The 25,166-nt window shown below is 44.7% G+C and overlaps 2 protein-coding genes and 1 long non-coding RNA gene across 5 annotated transcripts in view; 1 reads left to right on the top strand and 2 right to left on the bottom strand.

The window, feature by feature from the left end:
- Window positions 1–556: 556 nt before the first annotated feature.
- Window positions 557–4,101, bottom strand: LOC138844638 (uncharacterized). The gene is made up of 3 exons (XR_011380780.1): window positions 3,966–4,101; window positions 2,247–2,332; window positions 557–690 (listed from the first exon to the last, which is right to left on the bottom strand). It is a non-coding gene; the product is annotated as an uncharacterized lncRNA (long non-coding RNA).
- COCH (cochlin) lies at window positions 3,582–16,222 on the top strand. Its single transcript, XM_002718124.5, has 12 exons — window positions 3,582–3,705; window positions 3,984–4,040; window positions 4,129–4,179; window positions 6,040–6,196; window positions 6,914–7,047; window positions 7,519–7,581; window positions 8,914–8,958; window positions 9,045–9,192; window positions 11,948–12,051; window positions 12,708–12,934; window positions 13,123–13,639; window positions 15,723–16,222. The coding sequence occupies exons 2-12, from the start codon at window positions 4,007–4,009 to the stop codon at window positions 15,896–15,898; spliced, it is 1,656 nt and encodes a 551-aa protein (XP_002718170.2). The 5' UTR covers window positions 3,582–3,705; window positions 3,984–4,006; the 3' UTR covers window positions 15,899–16,222.
- The window catches only part of STRN3 (striatin 3), a 111,694-nt gene continuing 102,303 nt past the window's right edge, over window positions 15,776–25,166 (bottom strand). For 2 of the 3 annotated variants that reach the window (XM_008269473.4, XM_008269474.4), the window contains 2 exons: window positions 21,578–21,664; window positions 19,734–21,499 (listed from right to left, as the gene is read on the bottom strand). In XM_008269473.4, coding sequence (XP_008267695.2) covers window positions 21,330–21,499; window positions 21,578–21,664 — 257 coding nt within the window. In that variant the 3' untranslated portion in view covers window positions 19,734–21,329. Of the gene's footprint in view, window positions 15,912–19,733; window positions 21,500–21,577; window positions 21,665–25,166 lie in introns of those variants that run through there. The other variant, XR_007910212.2, reaches the window with a different exon arrangement.

Genomic DNA, 25,166 nt, shown 5'->3' with positions numbered 1-25,166 from the left:
ACCTGTGTGGTCTTTCTCCCCATAACGCAATAGGCCCCATCTAATAGTGAGAAGAACATTAGCCAGTCCCAATTGCAGAACATTCTACAAAGTACCAGACCAATATTCCTCAAAACTGTCAAGGTCATCAAAGACAAGGAAATTGGAGATTGTGTCACCGCGGAGAGGGGCCCGAGGGTTACAGTGTGGTGAGTTGGGTGAGATCCAGGAACAGAAAAGGGACATAGGTACAGCCAAGGAACTCCGAATAAAACACAGACTTTAGTCAATAACAATCTATCAGGATTGGTTCATTCATTGTGACAACTGTGCCATACTAAGTAAGATGCTAACACTAGGGGATTCTGGGGGTGGAGTGTTTGGGAACTCTGTAGTCTCTGAGAAATTTTCCTGTAAACCTGAAACTTCCCTAAAATAAAAGTGTTCTTTTAAATCAATGCAAGGAGCAAATGCCAAGACAGAATGGGATTGATTCATTCATTTACCTAGGGTGTCAGGTGTAGCAGCTCCTTCCCTTGACATCACCAGCTCACACTGTACAGAGCCTTGTGAGCAGGTGGTGCGCTCCGGGAAAATCAGGTTTGAAATAGACTTTGTTACCCTTCTGCTGGGATTTCTCTTAACCACCAGGGCGAAAAAGGCTTCCACATTTCATCAGAGGAATGCAGCAAAGGCGTTCGAGGTGGAACTCTAATGAGACAATAGTGAAAGAATGCAAAAATGAGAACTATTACTTAACCTCTAACATCGAGCTAGGTATAATGCACCCCAGGCTGCACATACGCATCACCTAGAGAGTTTAAAATGCTCACACCCCAGACCCGTTCTACTAACACCTCTGGGGAGGGACCCAAGCAGCAGTGCTTTTTAAGGCTCCCCAATTAGTCTCAATTTTGAATATCAAATACTCTTAATTAAAGCAGAATAAACTAGTCAAATATCCTAGGAGTATACTACCCTGAAGTGTTATCCAACTGAATATAAAACCATCATCCAAACAACTCACTAAAAATAAATAAATAAATAAATAAATAAATAAATAAATAAATAAATAATGTAAGCCTGCACACTATGGTATAGCCAGTTAACACCCTGTCCTGAAGCGCCGGCATCCCAAATGGGTGCCAGTTCTAGACCCAGCTGCTCCACTTCCAATCCAGCTCTCTGCTATGGCCTAGGAAAGCAGTAGAAGATGGTCCAAATCCTTGGGCCCCTGCACCCGTGTGGGAGACTTGGAAGAATCTCCTGGCTCATGGCTTCAGATCAGCACAGCTCTGGCTGTTGCAGCCAATTAGGGAGTGAACCAGCAGATGGAAGATCTTTCTCTCTCTCTGCCTCTCCTCTCTCTCTGTAACACTGACTTTCAAATAAAAAAATACACCTTTAAAAAAAGATGTATTTATTTATTTGAAAGGCAGAGAGAGAGAGAGAGAGAGAGGAGAGGGATGTTCCATTTGTTGTTTCTCTCCACAGATAGCCACAACTGGGGCTGGGCCAGATTGAAGGCAGGAGCCAGGAATTCCATCTTGGTCTCCCACGAGAGTGGCAGAGGTAAGTACTTGGACCATCTTCCGCTGCTCTCCCAGGGAGGATGGATCAGAAGCGGCGCAGCTGGGACTGGAACCAGTGTTCCGAAATGGGATGCCAGAGGTGTCTCAGGCAGCAGCTTAGCTCACTGTGCCATAACGCTGGCCCCAGCAATTCATATTTTAATTCAAATGCACCCAGGTTTGACCTGCCTCTCTGCTTCAGATATTTCTGAAACAACTGGGCCAACTGTTTCTTACATGCAGGTATTTTTCCTTATGGTGAGGGCAGGTACAAAGTGAGAATGCAAACTCTGATCCCCACTCCTCCACCATCCTCCTCCATCAGCCTGTCCAAAAATAAAAATTAAATAATGACTAACTTCCCTTTTTTTGTTTCAAAACAAAATAATTAAAATGAATCTTGGGGTAAATAAGCATGAAATTCAATGAGGTGTTTCCTTTCTTTTTAAATGGTCACAGACCCAGGGTGTATCATGGAAATGGCAGCATAGTTTAGCCTCTGCCAAATCTCTCTGTGAAATTACATCCCAGGAGGCCACCTGTGCCCCAAGGGAGCCCTGGACACCATGCCCCACTCTGGCCCTGCGGGCACCTGCCTGCTCAGCAGCACAGTGGTGGCTTTGGTCCAGGAGGTGAACGATCCCTAATGACATAGCATCACGACAACGTGCCCCGCCTAATGGGAAGTTATCTAACCCTGATGGAAGACAGCTTTCATTGTCCTGAGGCTTGAAATTTCTCCCACGGAACATGTCAAGGGCTGTGGCTGGGTCACTGGATGTCTAAGAAAAGAGTAATTCTATTAGGGGAAAGATGAAATCTTTAAAGCAACCGCGACAATACACATCACATCCCCTCCCCCACCCCCCCACCCCCGCCCAGCAGCAACAGTCCCCAGCCGCCGCCCCTGGAAACACGCAGGGGTCCCAACCAGAAAGCCTTCAGGTGGCCAGGCTCTGGTTTCCAGGCGATGCTGGGATGCTTGTTCCTCCATAAAAAACGAGAGGGGAGGGTGGGCATTTGGCCCGGTTGTTGACACCCAGGACTCCAGCTTCCTGCTGGTTAGGAACCGAGGGAGCCGCGGTAATGGCTCAAACGATTTGGCTCCCGCCACTCGCGTGAGAGACCTCGATCAAGTTCCTGGTTCCCGTCCGGGAGCCCACTGCTGGCGCCTAGGGAATGGGCCAAGGCAGTAGACTGGGATTGCTGTCTGTCTCTGCTTCTCAAATGACAGGATGCAAACGCGGTGGGACTACTACTCAGCAATAGCAAGCAAGCAAGTAACCTTACAGACCACCAGGCGTGAGTCTCAGGACGCACTCGGGGAAAGTGGAGCCCTAGGGCGGTAGCCGTCCACCCACCGCGAGGCTGCGGGCGAGGAAGTAGACGAGTGGGGCTGGGAACGGGACTGGCCAGCGAGCGCCAGCACCGGGGTCATTGTGGGGATGACGGTTTGCACTTTAGTGTAAACATGGGAAGGATTTATGGCGAATAAGTCACAACTGAACAAGCGCACGGAAAGTGTACCGGGCCAGAGGTAGCCTTGGGCTTTGCTGGGCCCGAGGGTGGCTCCCCCGCAGCCACAGGCCGCCCACCCGTGCCACTGGCCCCGTGTGCTGCCCCTGACCCATTTCCACCTTGAAAGAGTGCCCAGGGTGTGCGGGTCTCGTGACCCAACCCACAGCGGGGCTGCCAAGTCGGAAAGCCCACCTCGCAGAAAGAGCAGGAAAAAGGGCACAGGGAGCCGCCGCCCTCCCCCGCACGGCAGCAGCCGGCCGAGCGTCCTGTCGCCCTCGCCGTCGGACCGCCCGTGGGGACCGCCGCGCCCCAGCACTGGGGCTCCCAGGGCGCGCTGCCCGCCCCGACGCCTGCCCCGCAGGACTCTGTCCGGCACCGTCGCGCCTCCCCGAGGGACGCACGCGGAGCCCAGGTGGCCGAGCCCCTCGCCGCGGGGGTGGCGCCTCCGCGCCGGCCTCCCTAGGGGGTGCAGAGGGGGAGAGGGCGGAGCCGGACGGCCGCCGCGGGGCCCCGGGACCCGCGCCCAGCCCCCGCCCCGCGCCCCCCGCGCAGTGCTCATGCGCGCGGCCCGGCCTTTATAGCGGCCCCGGGAGCCGAGCTGTCGGCACTCGGGTGCAGCCGTGCGGATCCCACGCAGGTGCGGAGCCCGGGCTTATCTGTCCGTCTTAGCGTGGGCGCTCCGGTCTCTCCCGGTGCGGCCCCGGGTTGCACATCGATTTGCAGTGGGAGCGCAGGGGGCGCTGGCCCCGGAGCCGCGGCTGCTCCTCCTCTTCCCTCCCCTCGGCTGCCCCAGGGTTTGCGAGGGGTGCGGGATCTCGGAGGAGGGGCAGGCGCGGTGCGGTGGGGACGCGGGGCCTCGGCTCCCGGCCCCCCTCTCCCCTCCCCAGCCTCCTGCACCTTCTCGCTGTCTCCCAGGTCCCGACCGCCGCTCAGCCACCATGTCTGCAGCCTGGCTCCCAGCTCTCTGCCTCGGTGGGTAGGCGTCCCCGGCGCCCCTTCCCCTCGCGCGCGGCCGGCTGGGGCTGCTGCCAGCGCTCGCTCGCTCGCTCTCTCTCCGCAGGTGTGTGTCTGCTGCTGCCGCTGCCGGAGCCGGCGGGCAGCGAGGGAGCAGGTGAGTCCGCGGGTCCCGGGGTCGGGCCAGGCGGTCCGAGGGGTTCCGATCAGGGCCCCCGGACCCTGGTGTGGGGCCCAGAGCTGGATCGTGCGAATGTGGGAGCCGCCACCTGGCGTACCGCAGGCACGCGAGCAGCCGTGGCTAACCCGTGCCTCGCACGCCGGGGGCCCCGGGCGTGGGTCGGTAGCGAGGCACGGGGAAGAGCGCGTGCCCCGCGTCCACGCACGAGCCGGGCTCCCGGGCTGGCCGGGGCCGGGCCACGCTCTCCCAGGCGGTGCCGCTGCGTGTGGGGTCGCGGAGAAGCCTCGAAGACCCGACCTGGGGCTGTAGTCGCCCTGAGGGGGCGAGGCTCGCCGGGTTGGCCGGCCTTGGTCGGCGCACTAGCTTTGCTTCCAGGTGTACCGCTATGGTAAAAGCGGCCTTCTCCGTCCCACTTGGCGTGCGAGAAAGTCCAAAAAGAGTTCGTTCCACGTGTTCCACGCGTAGGGACGTGTATTTTGTGCAAGGTAAGAGGCGCACTCATGTCCGCGAGCCTTTCTTTCTTGGGACGCAGGAAAAAGGCTAAGTGTTGCCTCTGAGCGCGGGTCTCCCGCACACGGACCCTGCCCGCCCACCCCCACCCCGAGGAGGTCGGTGCTGGCAGTGGAGGGCGATCTCCCCGCCCGGAACCCACAGGGTGAAGGCTCTTGGAGCACAGGCACGAGACCAGTGCCGGGACGAGGGCTGTAGCTTTCCCAGCGCTGCAGAGGGTTTCAGAGCCAAAGACCGGGCGTGACACCTGGCAACACCCTCCCTTCCCCGGTGGACTGCACAAGGCGGGGTCCCTGGGCAGTGCGGCCAGACAGTATACCCCTGTCTTGGAAGAAAAGGGGGGTTGGGTGTTGGAAGCATCCGTCTCAACAGGATTTGGGTAGGCAGTTTGCTATGTTTGGCAAATAGCACTGAATGATTTTAATCTAGTGTGCTATCCTCAAGAAACCGATCGACTTCTGTGATCCCATGTCTGGCCCCACGTGGCCATCAGCTTGTCTTTACTTCCCTCTTTGCAATAACAATTTTAATGTTCTTACTTAGGCAGGTTGACTCAAAACTTAAAAATAGAGAGTGCTTTCTGAAAATGCATTCATCACCCGATGTGTCTTTGGGGGCAGATCTGGCGCAGAAATAGCCGGGTTTAATGGAGATAAAAATGATCCGTCCTGGAGGGAGCGACTTCCTGGCGGTTTCTTGGCCGTGGGGAGTTCGAAGAATGCTTTCTGGAGCAAATTGACCCATGGCTTTAACTTCCTCATCGGGGAAATGAATGATGGCGCTGAAGAATCTGGGAATCTAAACAAGCAGCAGTTCCCTGGTTTGCCTACGTTAATAGGTGGTGTTGGGGCTCCGCGTTGGTAACAGTTGGGATAATGGTTCAGGGAAGGGAATGCTGGCTTAGACAAGTGTGTGTGTCGGTGTAGGTGTTCCCCCCGCAAGCTCAGCCCAGATTGAACACCCTCAGCACACACTGCCTTAGGGACACGGTGTCAGCAGAGTTGCGATTTTTACATCTCATTGAGTAAATGTTCATTGCCCGCCGTTACTTTCTGGATCTGAAATATTTCCAAGTGTCTTATTTCCAACAGGGTTGAGAACTGGGTAAGTTCTCCCATTAGGCTTTTGGTGTGGCTGGGGACTACTTTCAATTGGAAAGCCAGCTTTTGGCTCATTAAAACCTGGAATGGTATAGAACAGTACATCAGTCGTTATTCGTAGAATAACGTAGGCGTAGAAATTAGGGAAGTAAAGCGCAGCTCTCCCACCCTGCCTTCGCAGAAGCCTGAGGAACCAAGTGACTGCTCTCCCCTGCTTTCTCTGCAGTTCCCTTGGCCATCACGTGCACTACCAGAGGCTTGGATATCAGGAAGGAGAAAGCAGATGTCCTGTGCCCCGCCGGCTGCCCCCTAGAGGAATTCTCCGTGTTTGGGAACATAGTGTACGCTGCTGTGTCCAGCATCTGTGGGGCCGCTATCCATAGGTAAGCCAGAGCTCATGGTGGGGAGACACCTGCTAGCATGCCGGTTCTCGTCTCCCAGCAGCCACCTGCAACTCTTTCCTCCCTGCTTTTCTTTTTTTTCTTTTCCTTGCCAACTTTGGCCTTAGAAAGTGGGTTCCTTTGCAGAGTTTTCCTGGCTTTCCTTGAAACAGTAAATACATAAGGGAAGCTCTCTGACAGGCAAATTTCTCTTCTGGATAACTAGATTTGTGATTCTAAAGCATTCCTGATTGCACCATGTTTTACTATATGCCTGTCATTTCTTCTGCTATGGTTCTACAACATAGAGTTTTGTAGATGAGGAGCAGGAACTCAGAGACTGTCAGGTATCTTGCCCAGGGTCACTGTTGCTAGCAGGTGCCGTGCTGTTCTGCGATGGAAAGGCCGCTAGCATACATTTTTATAAAATGCCATCCCAGGGCATACAGTTAGAGTATCTTTCATGCGCTCTTGTTAATCTCTGAGCTGCCGGGAACAGGCCATTACAAGTGTATTCTCATCAACAGCAGCACAAAGCCGTGGCCCCAGGCAGGTCTTGTTGCTGTTGTAAGCAGGTTTTGAGAAGGCTGGCAGCTTCCTAGATGCCTTCCCTGCTGAGCTGTTTCCTTGATTCATCAGAGCAACAGGTGCAGCACAGCCTGTGAGTCAGTCGGATGCTCTGGTGCGGGGAGTGTCCCAGCCTAACCACTTGTGTTGCAGGGGAGTGATCGGCACCTCGGGGGGACCTGTGCGAGTCTACAGCCTCCCTGGCCGGGAAAACTATTCCTCAGCAGATGCCAACGGCGTCCGCTCGCAGACGCTTTCCAGATGGTCCGCTTCTTTCACGGTGACGAGTAGGTACAGTTACGTTGTTCTCACTTTTGTATTAACACTGCCCCCTCCAAAAAAATGTGTGCTGCTTTTCTTAGCCCAGCCTCTTTGATGGCAAAACTTATGGCCAAGAAGAGGTCAGCTATGGTTTTGAATCGGGAGACGAGAGGGTCAAGTACCCTCTGTAGCCCACCTTGGGTAAATGGGGGAGGAACAGCCTTGTAGTGAGATGGTGGCCCCAGGAACTTGAATTGTGTGCAGTCAGAATGCTTGAACACTTGCCCTGAAAAACTGGTGAACTCATTTTTAGTAATCCTTTAGAAGATGACAGCTGAAGAATTCCTTTTGGTTCACTGAAAACACGCAGCGTGGTGCTCATATCTGCAGCCACCATTACGCTGTTATGTTTATCAACCTACAGAATCCAAAATTAAATTCTTTAATACTTTGATGCTGTAGAAGAGGGAAATATAAGCTTTTCTTTATCTTAACAGAAGGCAAAAGTAGCACCCAGGAAGCCACAGGACGAGCAGTATCCACAGCACGGCCCCCAGCAGGTATGAACTAGGGAACCTTTTTCATGGTTGCATGCCACAGCATTTGAGTCATGAATGTGTTATTGTCGAAGCTTTCCTTTTGAAAATCAATTAAAGAGAAACACAGCAAATATGCTAAATGTATATATTAAATATATAAAATATATTTTAATATAAATATTGTTAAGCATTCTATTTTGTTTCAAATTCCTTTTCCTTACTATATTTTCAGTTATGAACTCTGCTACCTCTCTCCTGAGGTCCTCCTCTTTCTTCCTGATTTGATAACCCAGGCCTTGCAGCTTCTTTCTAGTTCCATTTGTGTTTTTTTCTTTATGTTCCCTAAATTATGGCAGTGTAAAAGGAATCAAAGGAATTGGTATGTGGCGACTGCAAGAAACAGCCAGGGGTCTGTTTTCTAGACCTTGGCAAGTGTTAAAGCCAAATAAATGAAAACATTTTTTAAAAATATTTATTTATTCATTTGAAAGGCAGAGTTACATAGATAGCAATCTTTCATCCATTGTTTCACTCCCCAAAATGGCTGTAATGGCTGGAGCTGGACCAATACAAAGCCAAGAGCCAGGAGCTTCTTCCAGGTCTCCTACTTGGGTGCAGGGGCTCAAGGACTTGGGCCATCCTCTGCTGCTTTCAGAAGTGGAGCAGCTGGGACTCGAACCTGCATCCATACAGGATGCCTGCACTGCAGGCAGCAGCTTTACCTCCCACAGTGCTGACCCCAGAACATCGGATTTTAACTGAGTTTCCAAACTTGCTCAGCTGTGGGTTTGGAATATCAAAGTCCTGGATTAAAGTCAAATATCAAATGTATGGGCCTATTCCAGTCCTCCCTTATTTCTTTGTTGGAGCATTGTTCCCTGGTCCAGAAAACCATGAGAACATGAAATTTTTTCAAGTCTTAAAAAGTGATACTCCTGGGGCCAGCGCTGTGGCTCACTTGGTTAATCTTCCACCTGCGGTGCTAGCATCCCATATGGGAGCCAGGTTCTAGTCCCGGTTGCTCCTCTTCCAGTCCAGCTCTCTGCTGAGGCCCGGGAGGGCAGTGGAGGATGGCCCAAGTGTTCGGGCCCTGCACCCACATGGGAGATCAGGAGGAAGCACCTGGCTCCTGGCTTCAGATCGTCCCAGCGCCGGCTGTAGCGGCCATTTGGAGAGTGAACCATTGGAAGGAAGACCTTTCTCTCTCTCTCTCTCTCTCTCACTGTCTAACTCTGCCTGTCAAATTAAAAAAAAAAAAAATGACACTCCTTGTCAAGAGCTTTTCCTGGTAAGGGCTGCTCACTATGGAAACCGTCCTCCTTTTGCTAATGCCAAGTGTTTCTATTGTTTTAGGTAAAAGGCTAAAGAAAACACCAGAAAAGAAAACCGGCAATAAAGGTAAGACTCAAAATACCCACTTGGGAAAATGGCATTTCCCCCTCTTCACTCTTGATACTCTTAACAAAAGACTTCTGTGTTCACAGACTGCAAAGCAGACATTGCATTTCTGATCGATGGAAGCTTTAACATCGGACAGCGCCGATTTAACCTGCAGAAGAATTTTGTTGGGAAAGTGGCTCTGATGCTGGGAATTGGAACAGAAGGCCCACACGTGGGCCTCGTTCAAGCCAGGTACCAACCTTGTAAAAATGGGAGAAGACTTGAGTCCTGTCTTGAATGATAAATTATCCATCCTTTTAGTAGGTACATTCATTTCCACTCAATAGAATCATGTTGAGTTGTGGACAAGCTGGATTCCCAAGCTGTCAGTTCGGGACTTCAGACTACATATGCAAACAAGCAGGTCTGAGTGTCTTGCTTTTGGATTGAGAGGATTTAGAGAATTGGATGCTTAACTGTAAGAGGACTAGGAGGTAGACGGAGATCCCACTACTTACACAGAGTATCTGAGCCCACGCCCTCTACTTGATTACCAAGTTCCCTTCTCAGAAAGAGGATGCAGTGATGGCTCTGTTCTTCCCGTTCTGTCATTTTAGTTCATTACACATTCTCTTAGCTGGAGATATGAAACATGATCTTTTCATCTTACTCATTTAAAAATATTTACTGATAGTTTTTTTAAACTTTTTTTTTTAAGATTTATTTATTTATTTGAAAGTCAGCATTACACAGAGAGAGGAGAGGCAGAGAGAGAGAGAGAGAGAGAGAGGTCTTCCATCCAGTGGTTCACTCCCCAACTAGCCAGAACGGCTGGAGCTGTGCTGATCTGAAGCCAGGAGCCAGGAGCTTCTTCCAGGTCTCCCACGTGGGTGCAGGGGCCCAAGGACTTGGGTCACCTTCTACTGCTTTCCCAGGCCATAGCAGAGAGCTGGATTGGAAGAGGAGCAGCTGGGTCTCAAATCAGCGCCCATATGGGATGCCGGCACTTCAGACCAAGGTGTTGACCCACTGCACCACAGCGCCGGCCCCCTGATAGCTTTTCAAATTAGAATATGCTCATTATAGAAAGTTTGAAAAGTATATAAAGCTCAAAGAAAATTTCTGAAATCATACCTCCTACATATAAACATGTTTCACTTGATTTCAGTATTTTAAGAAAATATTGGACTATATATGTATTTTTTTTCAACAGCCCAAGCTATAAAAGTGACTTCTATCTTTGTGCTCATCCTTTAGTATTTTGAGCATATTCTGATCACAAATACTCACCCAAAATGATGTTTCATGATATTCCCATATTGTTGATTGTTCCCCAATTATTCTATTGTTTTTTCACCATTATGTCACATTACCTCAATGCCCTGAGCCTTGGTTCCTTCACTGACCTAACTGGGATAATAACTTCTGTCTTGTAGAGTTATAGAATGAGATCATACATGTGACATGTATTTAATGCATTAGCCAAAATATACTAACCCCTCAATGTAGCAATTGTCTTTGTTACATTTCTCAAATATCCCCGATAATTGTACAAGTAAGGATGCAATGCCTTGGTGAGCTCTATACCGAGGGATTAAGAAAAAACCTTGGATGTTGTTTGACTTTAAAAAGAAAAAATTTGAGGGCCCGGCGCCGTGGCTCACTTGCTTAATCCTCCACCTGCAGCACTGGCATCCCAAATGGGTGCCAGTTCTAGTCCCGGTTGCTCCTCTTCCAGGCCAGCTCTCTGCTGTGGCCCGGGAGGGCAGTGGAGGATGGCCCAAGTGCTTGGGCCCTGCACCCCATGGGAGACCAGGAAGAAGCACCTGGCTCCTGGCTTCAAATCGGCACAGCACCGGCCATGGTGGCCATTTGGGGGTGAACCAATGGAAGGAAGACCTTTCTCTCTCTCACTGTGTATAACTCTACCTGTCCAAAAAATTTTTTTTTATTTGTAAGAGTTATAGAGAAGGAGAGTCAGAGGCAAAGAGAAGTCTTTTATCTGCTGGTTCATTCCCAGCGGCCGCAACAGCCAGGCTGAAACCAAGAGCCAGGAGCTTCATCAGGGTCTCCCATGTGGTTGCAGGGACCCAAGAACTTGGGCCATCTGCTGCTTTCCCGGGCACATTAACAGGGCACTGGATTGGAAGTAGAGCGTCTGGGATTAGAACCGGCACCTGTATGGGATGGTAGTGCTGTAGGTGGTGGCTTAACTCAGTACACCACAGCACCGGCCCCTGACTTAAAACTTCTGACTTGGGGCCTGCACCCTGGCTCACTTGGCTAATCCTCCAATGCCTTGCGGTGCCAGCGTCCCATATGGGCGCCGGGTTCTAGTCCCGGTTGCTCCTCTTCCAGTCCAGCTCTCTGCTGTGGCCCAGGAATGCAGTGGAGGATGGCCCAAGTGCTTGGGCCCTGCACACGCATGGGAGACCAGGAAGAAGTACCTGGCTCCTGGCTTCGGATCAGCGTAGCTCCAGTTGTAGTGACCATTTGGGGGGTGAACCAATGGAAGGAAGACCTTTCTCTCTGTCTCTGACTGTCTAACTCTGTCAAATAAATTTTTTAAAAATTAAAAACTTCTGACTTTACAAGTGTATACATGTATTGAAAGATTTCAACATGGTATCCCATAAGTGCATATAACTTATATGTGTCAGTTTTGAGATCTTCATCTGCTACTTCACTCCCTAAATGTCCACAACAGCTGGGGCTGGGCCAGACCCAAACCACAAGCCAGGAACTCCATCTGGGTCTCCTGTGTGGGTGGCAGAGACTTAAGTACTTGAGCTATCTCTACTGCTTGCCAGGATGCACATTAACAGGAAGTCGAATGAGAAGCAGAGTAGCCAGGACTTGAACCAGGCCCTGCAATATGGGATGTGGGTATCCAATAATGTGCTGTAATTGTAAACATAAAAAATTTTAAACATGGGTTTAAAATTGTTATGGCATGTTTGTCTTTCCAATATTCCATGGATAACATTTTGTTTGTTTTTCTACTTAGTGAGCATCCCAAAATAGAATTTTACTTGAAAAACTTTACAACAGCCAAAGATGTTTTGTTTGCCATAAAGGAAGTAGGTTTCAGAGGGGGTAATTCCAATACAGGTAAGTAGACTTGGACACCTGGGATGTCATGTAGGACAGGGTTATCAGCGGTCAGACATACAAAAGAGTATTATGGTATTTTTTATAGAATTTAAAATTTTTCACTTATTTGGTGGGAGAGGAGAACAAGCAAGTGAAATTGAGTGCTCCCATCTGCTGGTTCACTCCCAAATGCCCAGAACAGCTGGGACTGGCCAGGTCAAAGCCAGGAACTGGAAATTCAATCCAGGTCTCCCACACTGGTGGCAGGGACCCAACTGCTTGAGCTGTAACTTGCTGCCTACCAGAGTGCCACTAGCAGAAAGCAGGAATTAGGAGCTGAGCCAGGACTCAAACATTAGGCACTCCAGTATGGGACATATAGGTCATCTCAAGCAGTGTCTTAGCTGCTGGGCCAAACACCTGCCCTGAAGCTATTTTACATAAGCAGTAACAACTCTTCCTCCTGGTACTGACATCTTGTCTATATCTGCAGTTGACCATCTGAGATATTTACTTTGTAATGGAAAATACACCAAAGGGTTGACCTTATTATTATTACAGAACTAAGTGCTATGTAATTTAAGTTCTTAAAACTCAGGGGTATCGTGTTGCTATGGGAATGACAGATCTGATTTGAGGAGTGATAAATGCGTTTGGTGCTTCTTCAAACCTAGGAAAAGCATTGAAACATACTGCTCAGAAATTCTTCACGGCGGACACTGGAGTGAGAAAAGGGATCCCCAAAGTGGTGGTGGTGTTTATTGACGGCTGGCCTTCTGATGACATCGAGGAGGCTGGCATCGTGGCCAGAGAGTTTGGTGTCAATGTATTTATAGTTTCGGTGGCCAAGCCTATCCCTGAAGAACTGGGGATGGTTCAGGATGTTGCGTTTGTTGACAAGGTAAAGTGGCATGGGGGCAGCTTCTGGTGTGGTGCTCTGGGATTCAGTTTCAGACCTCTTCGTGTAGTGCTGGCTGGCTGGCCCGTTATCTAGATTAGCTCTGAATGCTCAAGATAGACTGCTTTTATAATTTCTAAGACAAAATGGTGTCTGAGCCCTTTGGATATCTTTTGTGTCTCCTCCAACAGGCTGTCTGTCGGAATAACGGCTTCTTCTCTTACCACATGCCCAACTGGTTTGGAACCACAAAATACGTGAAGCCTCTGGTACAGAAGCTCTGCACTCACGAGCAGATGATGTGCAGCAAGACCTGCTATAACTCAGTCAACATCGCCTTCCTGATCGACGGCTCCAGCAGCGTCGGGGAGAGCAATTTCCGCCTCATGCTCGAGTTTGTTTCCAACATAGCCAAGACTTTCGAAATCTCAGACATCGGTGCCAAGATAGCTGCCGTCCAGTTCACTTATGATCAGCGCACAGAATTCAGTTTCACTGACTACAGCACCAAAGAAAACGTGTTGGCCGTTATAAGAAACATCCGCTACATGAGTGGTGGAACAGCTACTGGCGATGCCATTTCCTTTACCGTCAGAAATGTGTTTGGGCCCGTGAGGGACAGTCCCAACAAGAACTTCCTGGTCATCGTCACAGACGGGCAGTCCTACGACGATGTCCGAGGCCCCGCTGCTGCTGCACATGATGCAGGTAAGGTTCTTGTCTTTTGTATGAGAGGGAACTGAGGGGTTCAGTTCATTTCAGGAGTAAATAAATGTTCCTGTTTACTGAACAAACACTTGCAGTGTGGTCATTGTCCCAACAGCCTCATCATTAACTACTAAACTGGCAAAGCACCCTTCTCACCTATATATCAGTAAACAAACTGAAGAGACACAGCTAGTTAAGTAGTGAAGACAGGATTCAGACCCAGGTGTCCGGCTGGAGTCCACGCCGCTAAGCACTGGCCTGGTTGGAGATTTACTTGCCCACATCCGCATTACATGTGCTCCCCTCAAACATGTCATGTGTCCCAAAATTCTCAGAGGTTACTGTTGCCTCCCATGTCATCATATATCCTAACTTTTCAGTTGGAGTTTCCTAACATGATAAATCCTCCAATAAAGACTTTAACCTACCCCATCTAAATTTTCTTCCCATTTTCTCTTGAGATAATGAACTATAGGATTCAAGGTTTCTTTCTGCTGTCAACCTTGCTTGGCAAAGGCCTTGTTCCTGAAAAAATTAACCTAAGGTGTTGCCGAGACACACAGGCCACAAGGAAGTGGAGGTCTCCTGTCTGGAGATGGTAGCAAGTGGCTTAGGAGGGAGCCAACAGCCTCACTTTTCTACACTGTGTATTTCCCCCTACCCAATTCCTAATGCTTAACCTTTTCCCTTCCTTCTGATTATGACTTCTAATATATTTATGTATTTTTGTAATTATTAATGAAATACTGTTTTCATTAAGTAGGACAGAGAACTGATACAGCAATTTAAGCTATATATCTGGACTAAAAAAGTAGTTTTTATACATCAGCAGCTAACCTATGTTGAAGTGAAGACCTGCTTGCTGTCATATTCCTTAAAACTTAGCCTGATCACAGTCAACAGTATTGTATTCAAGCTGAAGTGAATTAAATCCAAATATTTTCTGATGAAACTTCAGGAGGTTGGGGCCACACTGTCTTGAAAATTATCCCTTAGTGATAGCAAAAGTTACAAAAGCCAGAAAATAGGGTAGCCTTTTAGGGTACATCACAATTTGTCATTGTTAATTATATATTGGGTCTGAGCTGAATAATCTGAACTAGAACACAGAACTGAAGAGAAGACAGAGAGAAGAGGAAAATACTTGTGCCAGGGGTTGAAGAGTGGAGAGGGGATTAGCTAGTGGCGATTAGAAATGGTTTCAAGTAGTTTTTACATCATCTAAATCTGCAACGTGGGCAGGAATGAAGCTGTGGTTAGTGGGGGAGGAGCTGGTTCAGAAACACAAAACGTTAGGGAATTCCACCCTAGGAGAAGACAGCAGTAGCAGTCCACACTAGGAAGCTGCTAAACAAATAGTTTGAAAAAATGGGATTGAGGTGAATCCAACTAATACTATTTGGAATGCATCAACGAATCTGGAAGGCTTCATAGGAATCTTTTTTGACAGTTTTTTATTACCAGATTTTTGTTTTGGAAGTAAAGACATTGTTGGGACAGTTTACCTGTATAACTATTAAGATTAAAATGGAAGAATTAAGTTAGATCATTATCTACAGAGCCCTTGTCCCCATTCCCCCAACAACGCAACCTTATAGAACTTTATATACTCATCCCATCTTTTGTGCCATTCTTGCTTTAACGTACTGGTTGCAGTCTCACAATGTTTAATTGCCGTGATAGGCAAGAGGAGGGATTTCCTGCTTATCTGAAAGGAAGTTTTCACCATGCATGTTTGCTGTTATTTTTTTCTTATAATACTGTGTCAGGTTAATAATTACTACTTTGTAAGTGCACTGTTTCATGGATGATCCTCAACCTTATCAAATACTTTTTCCTGTATCAGTGAACATATATTTCTGTAAATGTGATAGCAGAGTTGCTGGTTTTGACCAAACTATTGAGAAACTTTGAATACCAGGACTGTGAAAACCTAACAATTTGATACAGGGGATTTAATTCTTCAGAAATTACTACGCAGTTTTCTCTGTGACTACGTGCTAATACATGAAAAAAATGTGCACATCATTTTTAATGTAAGATGGACCTGATTTTAATTCATTTAAAAATACTTCCATTGCAGGAATCACCATCTTCTCTGTTGGTGTGGCTTGGGCACCTCTGGATGACCTGAAAGATATGGCCTCCAAACCGAAGGAATCTCACGCTTTCTTCACAAGAGAGTTCACAGGATTAGAACCAATCGTTTCTGATGTTATTAGGGGCATCTGTAGAGATTTCTTAGAATCCCAGCAATAGTGACTTTTGACAACTGAAAGAGAAAGTGCAAGAGGATCTAATGTGTAAATTGTATTCTCACAATACTGAAATACTGTAGCATCAGATATAAAACTATTAAAGATGTCAACAGCTATTTTAAGCACATAAGCATTCATTTAGAGCTACTACTTTCTGATTACAATTGTTCAAAACACTCTGCTGAGATTTCATAATCATGACCCACAGAAACTCAGGAGAGGAAATATTGTAAATTAAAGTCCTAAACAGTTCTAAGATGCCTATTGAATGTATTAATATGCAAATTCGATAGCTTAATAAAAGAATCTAGTACTTAGACCAAAAGCAGTTTTCCTTCTCTATAATCATTCTATACTGACTGCATAAGAAAAATGAAAGAGAAATTTTAAAAAGCTCTTAAATATTCTGACCTAAGTGGATGTTCTCAAAACTAAACAATAGATGGCTGTTACTTCTCACTAAAAAGTTAGGATGATATGAAAAGGAATTATGTATCAAGCTCCCATTATGTTCCATTTTCATTACAACATCATCAAAATTATCAAACAAGATAGCAGGGTTATTTTTCTATTTATAGCCTTAATTTTATATGTATATAGATGTATTTGGCTTATACTTTACCAATTTTTTTAGTACTTGGACGACTTTTAAAGTTTTTACTTATTGCTTATACTTTAGTTTTTTAAAGATTTATTTGAAAGAGAGTTACAGAGAGAGGTAGAGACAGAGAGAGAGGTCTTCCATCCAATGGTTCACTCCCCAAATGACCGCATCAACCAGAGCTGATTCGAAGCCAGCAGCCAGGAGCTTCTTCCAGGTCTCCCACGCGGGTGCAGGGGCCTAAGGACTTGGGCCCTCTTCTACTGCTTTCCCAGGCCATAGCAGAGAGCTGGATTGGAAGAGGAGCAGCCGGGACTCGAACCAGCGCCCATATGGGATGCAGGTGCTGTAGGCTGCGACTTTAACCTGCTGTGCCACAGGGCTGGCCCCTTACTGTTTATACTTTAAAGGACACATTTCAAATAAGAGAATGCAAGGGAAAACACTCTAGTTTAAATATTTAAGCAATAAAACTGCTAGTAACTATTCTAAAACACTACTTACAATTTCAAGTCTCTCTCCAAGATATGGTAAAAATTGAGTTTGTTCTAATTAATGTAAACACCAATCAATTTTTTAAAAACCCATGCAATACCAAGTATATTTTTTTCCAATTACTGAATACCTATTGTTCAGATTAAACACTGAGTTGTTTTTGAGTACTGCTTTCAACAGAAAAGTTTTGCAATTAACATTTTTTAAATGTGATTGTAAAGTTCGTTCCCAAGAAAGAACATTAAGACTCAACATGACCTAGGTGATTGGCTCATTAAGTCCTCCCCACACATAGGTTTTCCATCATCCCATCCTGCCTGCCTTCTCTAAAGAGAGGTCCCGTCCCCATGCCCACCTGTGCACCCTACTTCCCTTCAAATATGCACGGATTCTATTTGAAACTTAACAGTTGACCTAAAAAAGGTTAAAATAAATCTCTTTTACAGCCCATGTAAAAGGAATAAAGGTATTATGTGTAGGTAAAGGCAGAACTGGAGTTGCCTTTCAGACTAGTAATTTTGACAAAATGAACTTAGGAGAAAATAATCACTCTCTTCCCCCTTCATAAAAAACAGTAAATATGGTTGTTCATGTAACAAGGAGATTTTCAATTAAAACCAAAAATGGGTTTAATTTTCTCCAGTAACAGACTACAAATTTTCAGGGATACCATCCCTTAAAAACAAACAAACAAACAAAAACCACTAAGCTTTAATGAAAATCTAGCTTCCAGAAATTAGGCCTTTTATAATTTTATAAAGGACAGAGTTTTGAAGCTTCTCAGATAACCAGGAAAGCTAATACTTTTATTGACTTGAAGAGCAGAAATCAAGTTTAAGTTACTGTAAATTTTATGAGTAAATAACTGGGATTAAGAGTTAGCAACTAAAGGGAATAGTAAAAAAAGGATTAAAGGGGCCTGTGCTGTGCCCTAGTAGGTTAAGTGACTGCCTGTGGCACTGGCATCCCATATGGGCACCAGTTCAAGTGCCAGATATCCCATTTCCAATCCAGCTCCTTGCTAATGGCCTGGGAAAGCAGTGGAGGACAGCGAGGTGCTTGGACCCCTGCACCCATATGGGAGACCAGGAGGAAGCTCTTGGCTCCTGGTTTCTGACTGGCTCAGCTCCCACCATTGAAGCCATTTGTGAATTCAACCAGTGGATGACTTTCTCCCTCTTGCTGTAATTCTGCCTCTCAAGTAAATAAATAAATCTTTAAAAAAATTTAAAAAGGTAAAAGGATTTAAAAAGACATTTTACGAAATAGTTTTGACACACCTAAATTGCAAATATGCTAGCTCATTTGTAACTTAAATTTTATTTAAGGGGGGTAGTGAGCAAGCAAGCGAGCTCTCACTTGCTGGTTTTACTCCTCGTGTCCTGAAGAAGGGAGTCAGAACAAAATCCAGGTCACCTATGGGTGTAAGAACCCAATTACTTGGGTTATTTTCACTGCTTCCCAGGGTGTGTATTAGTAGGAAGCTGGAGCCAGGAATCAAACCCAGGTACTCCAATGTGGGATGCAGATGTCTAAACTGCTGGGCTAACGGAGTAAAATACTCCCTAATTCATGACTTTTAATACATTAAGTGAGATGTTGGTCTTCAGTGGATTACTTAATAGAAAAATAACATGAATAAAACATGAAAGAGAAGAATATAATTACATACTGAGAACAAGTCAACACATTAAATTTGTATATAAAAATAACCTTAAGCCTTATGCATAAAGTATATTTAATAGTCAAATTAATCTACATAATTTACCATAAATCACAAATGGAAGCATACAAATAATATGAAAATAAATACATTCTTTTTGTATTCCTTTAGTCTCTTCCAAAAGTTTAATATTGTAGAGAAAAATACAACCAAAGTGGGTAAGAGAAAAATAAACATATATACTAATTTTTATCCATTTCAGTTCTAATACATTCCAAGAGAGGTGAAGTTTAAGCATTGCAGTGATAATCACATTTCACTATACAGTGATGCACTGGGTTGGAACAGCTGCCAGCAACAACACTAGCTTTGGAAAAGTTTCTTAAATTACTTCAAATTTTAAAAAATGATGAGAAAACTGTCTCTTTATTTTGTTCATTAGTTGAATGTTTAATTCAGAAAACAACCTGTAAAAAAATGTTTGAGAAGTTTTAATGTTTCATCATCAATGACTGAAATTGCTACTTGGATTTTCATGATAGATGACAAAATTTCTCAACGTACACACAGTGTAGCTTTTTTTTTTCTGCAGCAGGTATTCAAATAGAATTCTGCACACAATTTTTCTAGTGTTCTGAGCCCATATGAAATTTCCTTCAAAGAAAGAGGATGATTCTACCTTACAGAAGGAAAAGGTTTCAAGATAGTAATACTAAGCATTATTTATAAGGATAAGTTTAACAAATAATGTAGTTTATTCTCTGCTGAACTTTTCTATGGAAAGTTGTGCCTACAGAGGCCCACCACCACCACTAACAAATTCAGATTTAATAAAGTAACAAGATGTCTAAGAAAATTACTTAAAACTGTATCTCTATGACTTTGTGGGAGAGAGAGGGGCTGTTTTACTTCGAATTGCCTAGCTTATTTTAATAGCATATTTTTTTTAAAATCCCCAAAATGGAGTAAAATACTCAGAAAGGCATTTTTAATATTACTGTTCTAATATTACTAGAATATCAATACACAGTAAAAAGTATAAAAGAACAGTATAAAAATGAAGGACTCACTAAGAAATCATCTCCATTTCCTAGTTTAATTATGGAGAGTAAAGTATTGCACTTTATTATTCAACACAAAATGATGTAGCCAACAGTAACATACAGGTACACAATTTAATATTTATTATATGCATTTTATATACATTATTTTTCAACAGCTGTATGTTTGCTATGTGGTACAATCTTAAAAACTGGATGATTCATAGTTTGTAAAACAGAAACCTTACAAAACTCATCAAAACTTGCAAACTGATCAGAAAAGTTTTTTGGAAGACTAGAAAAAATACTTTATTGTCTTAATCATGCATCACACAAACAAAATCTTTAGTTACACCATAAAATTAAGCACACCTAAAAAAATAAAACAGGGAAAACTAGTCCAAACACAGATTTCTGTATCCTGATTCAATTATTTTGTGTCCTATTCGTAATGCAAATAAAATTTTACTCCAAATATTTTCAAACAAGATAGTTTTGTTTGGAATCATGGTGAACCAAGATACATATCTTGGGGAGAACCACCCTGGTTTGTAACTTAAACTATAAAATATTCCATTTTTAGTCTATTTTAGACTATTCAAAGAGTTCCAAAATAGATATACAGGTTCCTTTAGCACATTAATAAAAGGATATAAAGACCAACAAAAAGTGAAATAAATAATAGGCCATTAGCAAGATGGATAATCCTTGATAAATAAACTTGTAAATACAGTAAGATGTACAAAATATCACATAGTGATAGGATGCCAAGATTAGTTTTTCTTTTTAAAGAGTTCCTTTGGAGTACTAAACCCCATTGTTTCATTTTAATATACTTAATAGTCCTTGGTTTATGAAGACATTTATATGACGATGAAGGTGATTTAGCATCTTTCTGGAAGGACTTAGCTGAGCTGTATTAGGCAGAAGGAGGAAAGTTAAGTGGTTACAGGGCAGCGGGTCAGTGAGATCTGCTTTAGGGGCGTATAATGCAGACAAACTTCAATACAATCTTGAGCACTGTTGTGACAGGCTAAATATATAAAAAGACTTATAAAAACTAGAATTTTATCCAAACATTTTGTGCAACTAATGCTAAAATATTTTAAGTTAAATTTTCTTTTCTTTTTTTTTTAAAGCAAAATAAGTTTAAAAGGGAATCTGTGGCATTCAACTGATAAACAGAAGATCACTAAGAGATGAAAAACAGCTACTCTTGGAGCTCACTTCCCCCAACAAGAGCACCACATTCCTAACCCTAAGGCAGCACACAGAGTCCAAAAAAAGAGTCTTTTTGTAAGATCAGACTCCACATTGGCTTATAGACACCTTTAAAAAAAAAAAAAAAAAAAACACAAAACACAAAAAACAGAACATATGCTCAGTTCGTATCCAGTACAGGCCACAAATACTGGAGTCCTTTTTTCCTTTTGTCCCATGAAATACACTAATTACAGTTAAATTAATGAGCCTGACATTAAGATGTGATTTCCATCAACTTCGACCTGCCCCGAACAGCCTTCCCCAGGCCGATCACGTGTAGTGTCATATCAGTAACCTTTTCTGATGGCAGTGATGCAGACCCTCTTTCTGTCCAAGCAAATCTTTTGCTATGATGTGAGTTTTTGCTGATTCACACAAAAACTTTGGCAAGGGCATCAGCTCCTGCACTGGCAATATATGCTTTTGATGGATGGAAAGCAACATCATAAATTGATTCATCCAATTTCTTCCTATGAGCTGTTATTTCTTGCACACATGTCTTGCTGTCTAAGTTCCACAATCTAATAGAACAGTCATGACCTGTAAAAGAACAAGCAGTTTATTACTATCAATTCTTCTATAAAGCTTATGGGTAGAGTACAAGAAATTCAAACTTACTTCCAGACATCAAGTAGATTCCATTAGGATCTACTGCTAGACTTGTAACAGCATCCAAATGAGCTACCATAGAATGGATCATTTTACCTAAATACAACAAAGAAGAAATACTAACTTTAGGAATCCGAAGCTACAACACAGCACAGCAATACTGTTTTTATTGCAGAAAAACTATGCAACATAAAATTTACCATTCTAACCATCTGACAGTATATAATTCAGTGGCTTTTAGAACATTCACAAAATTCTATCAGCATCACCACTACTTGGCTTAGTACTTTTTCATCACCAAAAAATGCAAACTCCCTAGCCTTAAGCAATCACTCCCCGTTTCTTCACTCCTTCCAGTCCCTGGCAACCACTACTCTGCTCTCTCTATAGACTGGGCTATTCAGGTTGCTTCATATAAATGGCCTCACACAACCTGTGATAGTTTTCCGTGTCTGGCTTCTTATACTCATTTGTGTAACAAAATTTGGCAGTGTATGAAAGACACTGGAAAACATGACAACTGGGTTGCGTCAAAGGCTCAAGATCATATAAACCATATAAACCAAAGTCAAAATAAAAACAATCTTTCTCAATAAGAAATTAAAAAGTTACTTTTTATATATGGGTTAATGATAAATGTATCGCCTGAAAGAGAAGGGGATAGGAGTATGTCAAAGATATTACTCTGGATTCCTCAGACATTAACAACACTGATCTGGAAAACTAATTTAATGATTATCTTCACCGAAGATACATTTTTTTAAAAGATTTTATTTATTTATTTATTTAAGAGGTTGAGTTAAAGACAAAAGGAGGGAGGGAGGGAGGGAGGGAGGGAGGGAGGGAGACAGGGAGACAGGGAGACAGAGAGAGAGAGAGAGAGAGAGAGAGAGAGAAAGATCTTCTGTCCATTGGTTCACTCCCCAAATGGCTGCAACAACCGGAGCTGGGCCAATCCAAAGCCAGGTGTCAAGAGCTTCCACGTGCATGCAGGGGCCTAAGCACTTGGGCCATCTTCTGCTGCTTTCTCAGGCCATAGCAGAGAGCTGGATCGAAAGTGGAGCAGCTGGGACTCAAACCAGCACCACAGGGAGAGAAAGCCCACTACACCACAGCACTGGCCCCAAGATATAAATATTTTAAAGATTGATTTATTTATTTACAAGGCAGAGTAACAGAGGAGTGGGGGGGAGACACACAGAGAGATTTTCCACCTGCTGATTCACTCCCCCAATGCTTCAAACAGTAAGGGTGGGGCCAGGCCAAAATCAGAAACTTCGTTATAACTCTCCCACGTGGGTGGCAGGGACCCAAGCCTCCAAGGCATTATCCATTGCCTTCCTTAGGTGAATTAGCAAGAAGGTTTATCAGAAGTGGAGTAGCTAGGACTCAAACTAGCCCTCCAAGATGGGGTGTAGGAGCCCCAGCCGGTGGCTCAACAACCTATTGTACCACACCACCTACCCCAAATATATAAATCCTTAAAAACAAAACCTCATTATTTCAAACCACAGGTGGCTATTTCTTATTAACACTAAAATTAATAGGATAGTTTTAGAACTTTTCTGGTAGCCTGAGGAAAATTCACTTAATATACTTTCTTTAGACTGCTGAGGAAAACATGATCCTTCTATGAGTTCTGAAATCCATTTTCAATATTCCTATAAAAGAACCCAGAGTATGAAATTACTGACCACCAGGACAGTAATTTCAATTACTAAGGGTTTCATATCAAGCACCCTTAGCTTTCCCCCGAATGGTCAAATATGACAAAAGATAACATATATGATGGCATCAGCTTAATGTTTTATCTGAAAGGCAGACAGAAATATAAAGGAAACAGAGTGCTCCCATCTGCTAATTCACTCCTCAAAGGCCCACAACATCTGGAGCTGAACCAGGTTGAAGTTGGGAGCCTGGAACTCAACCTGGATTTCCCATATGGGTGGTGCGGACCCACATTCTGAACCTTCTCCTGCTGCCTCCCCTGGTGTGTGCTGAGCTGGGACCCAATAAGGCATCCACTGCTGAGTGTTAACACCCGCTTCTGATGGTAACTCTCATTCACCCAGTTTTGACTTTTCTCTTGAGAACAATCCAGTGTCTCCTAAATGTAACATGTCTTAAACCAAACCTGTCGTCTAACACTCAATGTACTCTTCTCTTCAACAGTGATGCAGTTTTCCAAGTTTAACTCTAGCACTCCTGCCTGTTCACTAAATAAATGCTCACATTAAGTCAACCCAGTGTCTACCCTTGTCCACAGAGTCACAAAGTCACTAAAAAATCTGAAAGATCTCTTCGAAACGTATTATCCCATCAAATGGACCATTTATGAAGACATACTCATGCAATACTGCACACCAAGTTGGATGGTAGGCTCCACTGGGACCACTTATGTCACAAAGCTCCTGACCCCTTCTTCATCAACAAATACCTACAACTTCTTTATAGTAACTTTCATGACTCTGCCACCTTCTTTTTTCCTCTTATACTTGAGGAAGAAAAGAGAAAACACACATAGTCACCTTTTCTCTCCTCCCCAGCACTTGAAGCCCTTTTAATTGGCTAATCCATATTGTGGGTCTCTATGAAATGGAGAGGAAATAAAGATGCATGTAAACTATGGAAGCAAATCTCATGACTCTGAATCCTCACTTGCAACTTTCAAAAAATTTTCATTCACTTGGGAGTGGGGGAGAGAGGGAGGGAGAAGGCATATGCGTGCACTAGAGAACTACTTTTCATCAGCTAGTTTACACCCCAAATGCTCACAACAGTCAGAGCTATGCCAGGCAAGAGTCCTGAATTCCATTGGGGTCTCCCACATTTGAGTGGTAGAGAACCAATTACTTGACCCACCATCTGCTGTCTCCCAGGGTGCACATTAGCAGGAAGCTGGATCAAAAGTACAAGCAGGACTTATCTCAGGCACTCCCATATGGGGTATGGGTGTCCCAAGCAGTAGTTGATTCACTGTGCCACAATGCCTATATCCTAAGCCTGCAATTGTGTCCTACTGTGCATAAATCATGTAATTTCCTTCAGTCCTTTAAGGCCATGTGTGAAACCCTTATGTACGTATTACAAGAGCAAATGGGTGGCCGGCGCTGCGGCTCACTAGGCTAATCCTCCACCTTGCGGCGCTGGCACACCGGGTTCTAGTCCCGGTCGGGGCGCCAGATTCTGTCCCGGTTGCCCCTCTTCCAGGCCAGCTCTCTGCTGTGGCCCGGGAGTGCAGTGGAGGATGGCCCAAGTGCTTGGGCCCTGCACCCCATGGGAGACCAGGAGAAGCACCTGGCTCCTGCCATTGGATCAGCGCAGCGTGCCAGCCGTGGAGGCCATTGGAGGGTGAACCAACGGCCAAAGGAAGACCTTTCTCTCTGTCTCTTTCTCACTATCCAATCTGCCTGTCAAAAAAAAAAAAAAAAAAAAAAAAGAGCAAATGGGTTACTATATGCAAACCATGTAGAACAATGTCTCATACAGAGTAAACAGTTTATCACTAATTTGTAGCTCCAAGAGGACAAGACAGGGATTTCCGTTTTGTTCACCAAGAATCAATAACATATTTCATTTCAAGAATGGCAGATACTCA

The sequence above is a fragment of the Oryctolagus cuniculus genome, chromosome 12 (genome assembly GCF_964237555.1).
Source record: "Oryctolagus cuniculus chromosome 12, mOryCun1.1, whole genome shotgun sequence".
Classification (NCBI taxonomy): domain Eukaryota; kingdom Metazoa; phylum Chordata; class Mammalia; order Lagomorpha; family Leporidae; genus Oryctolagus; species Oryctolagus cuniculus.
This window is presented reverse-complemented; position numbering and strand designations above follow the sequence as displayed.

Bases quoted from the DNA above. Each gene is read 5' to 3' on its own strand.
- COCH (XM_002718124.5), top strand. From the start codon at position 4,007: ATGTCTGCAGCCTGGCTCCCAGCTCTCTGCCTCG. The intron at 8,959-9,044 runs GTAAGACTCAAA...CTGTGTTCACAG, and splicing joins AAAGAAAACCGGCAATAAAG to ACTGCAAAGCAGACATTGCA. The intron at 12,052-12,707 runs GTAAGTAGACTT...CTTCAAACCTAG, and splicing joins AGGGGGTAATTCCAATACAG to GAAAAGCATTGAAACATACT.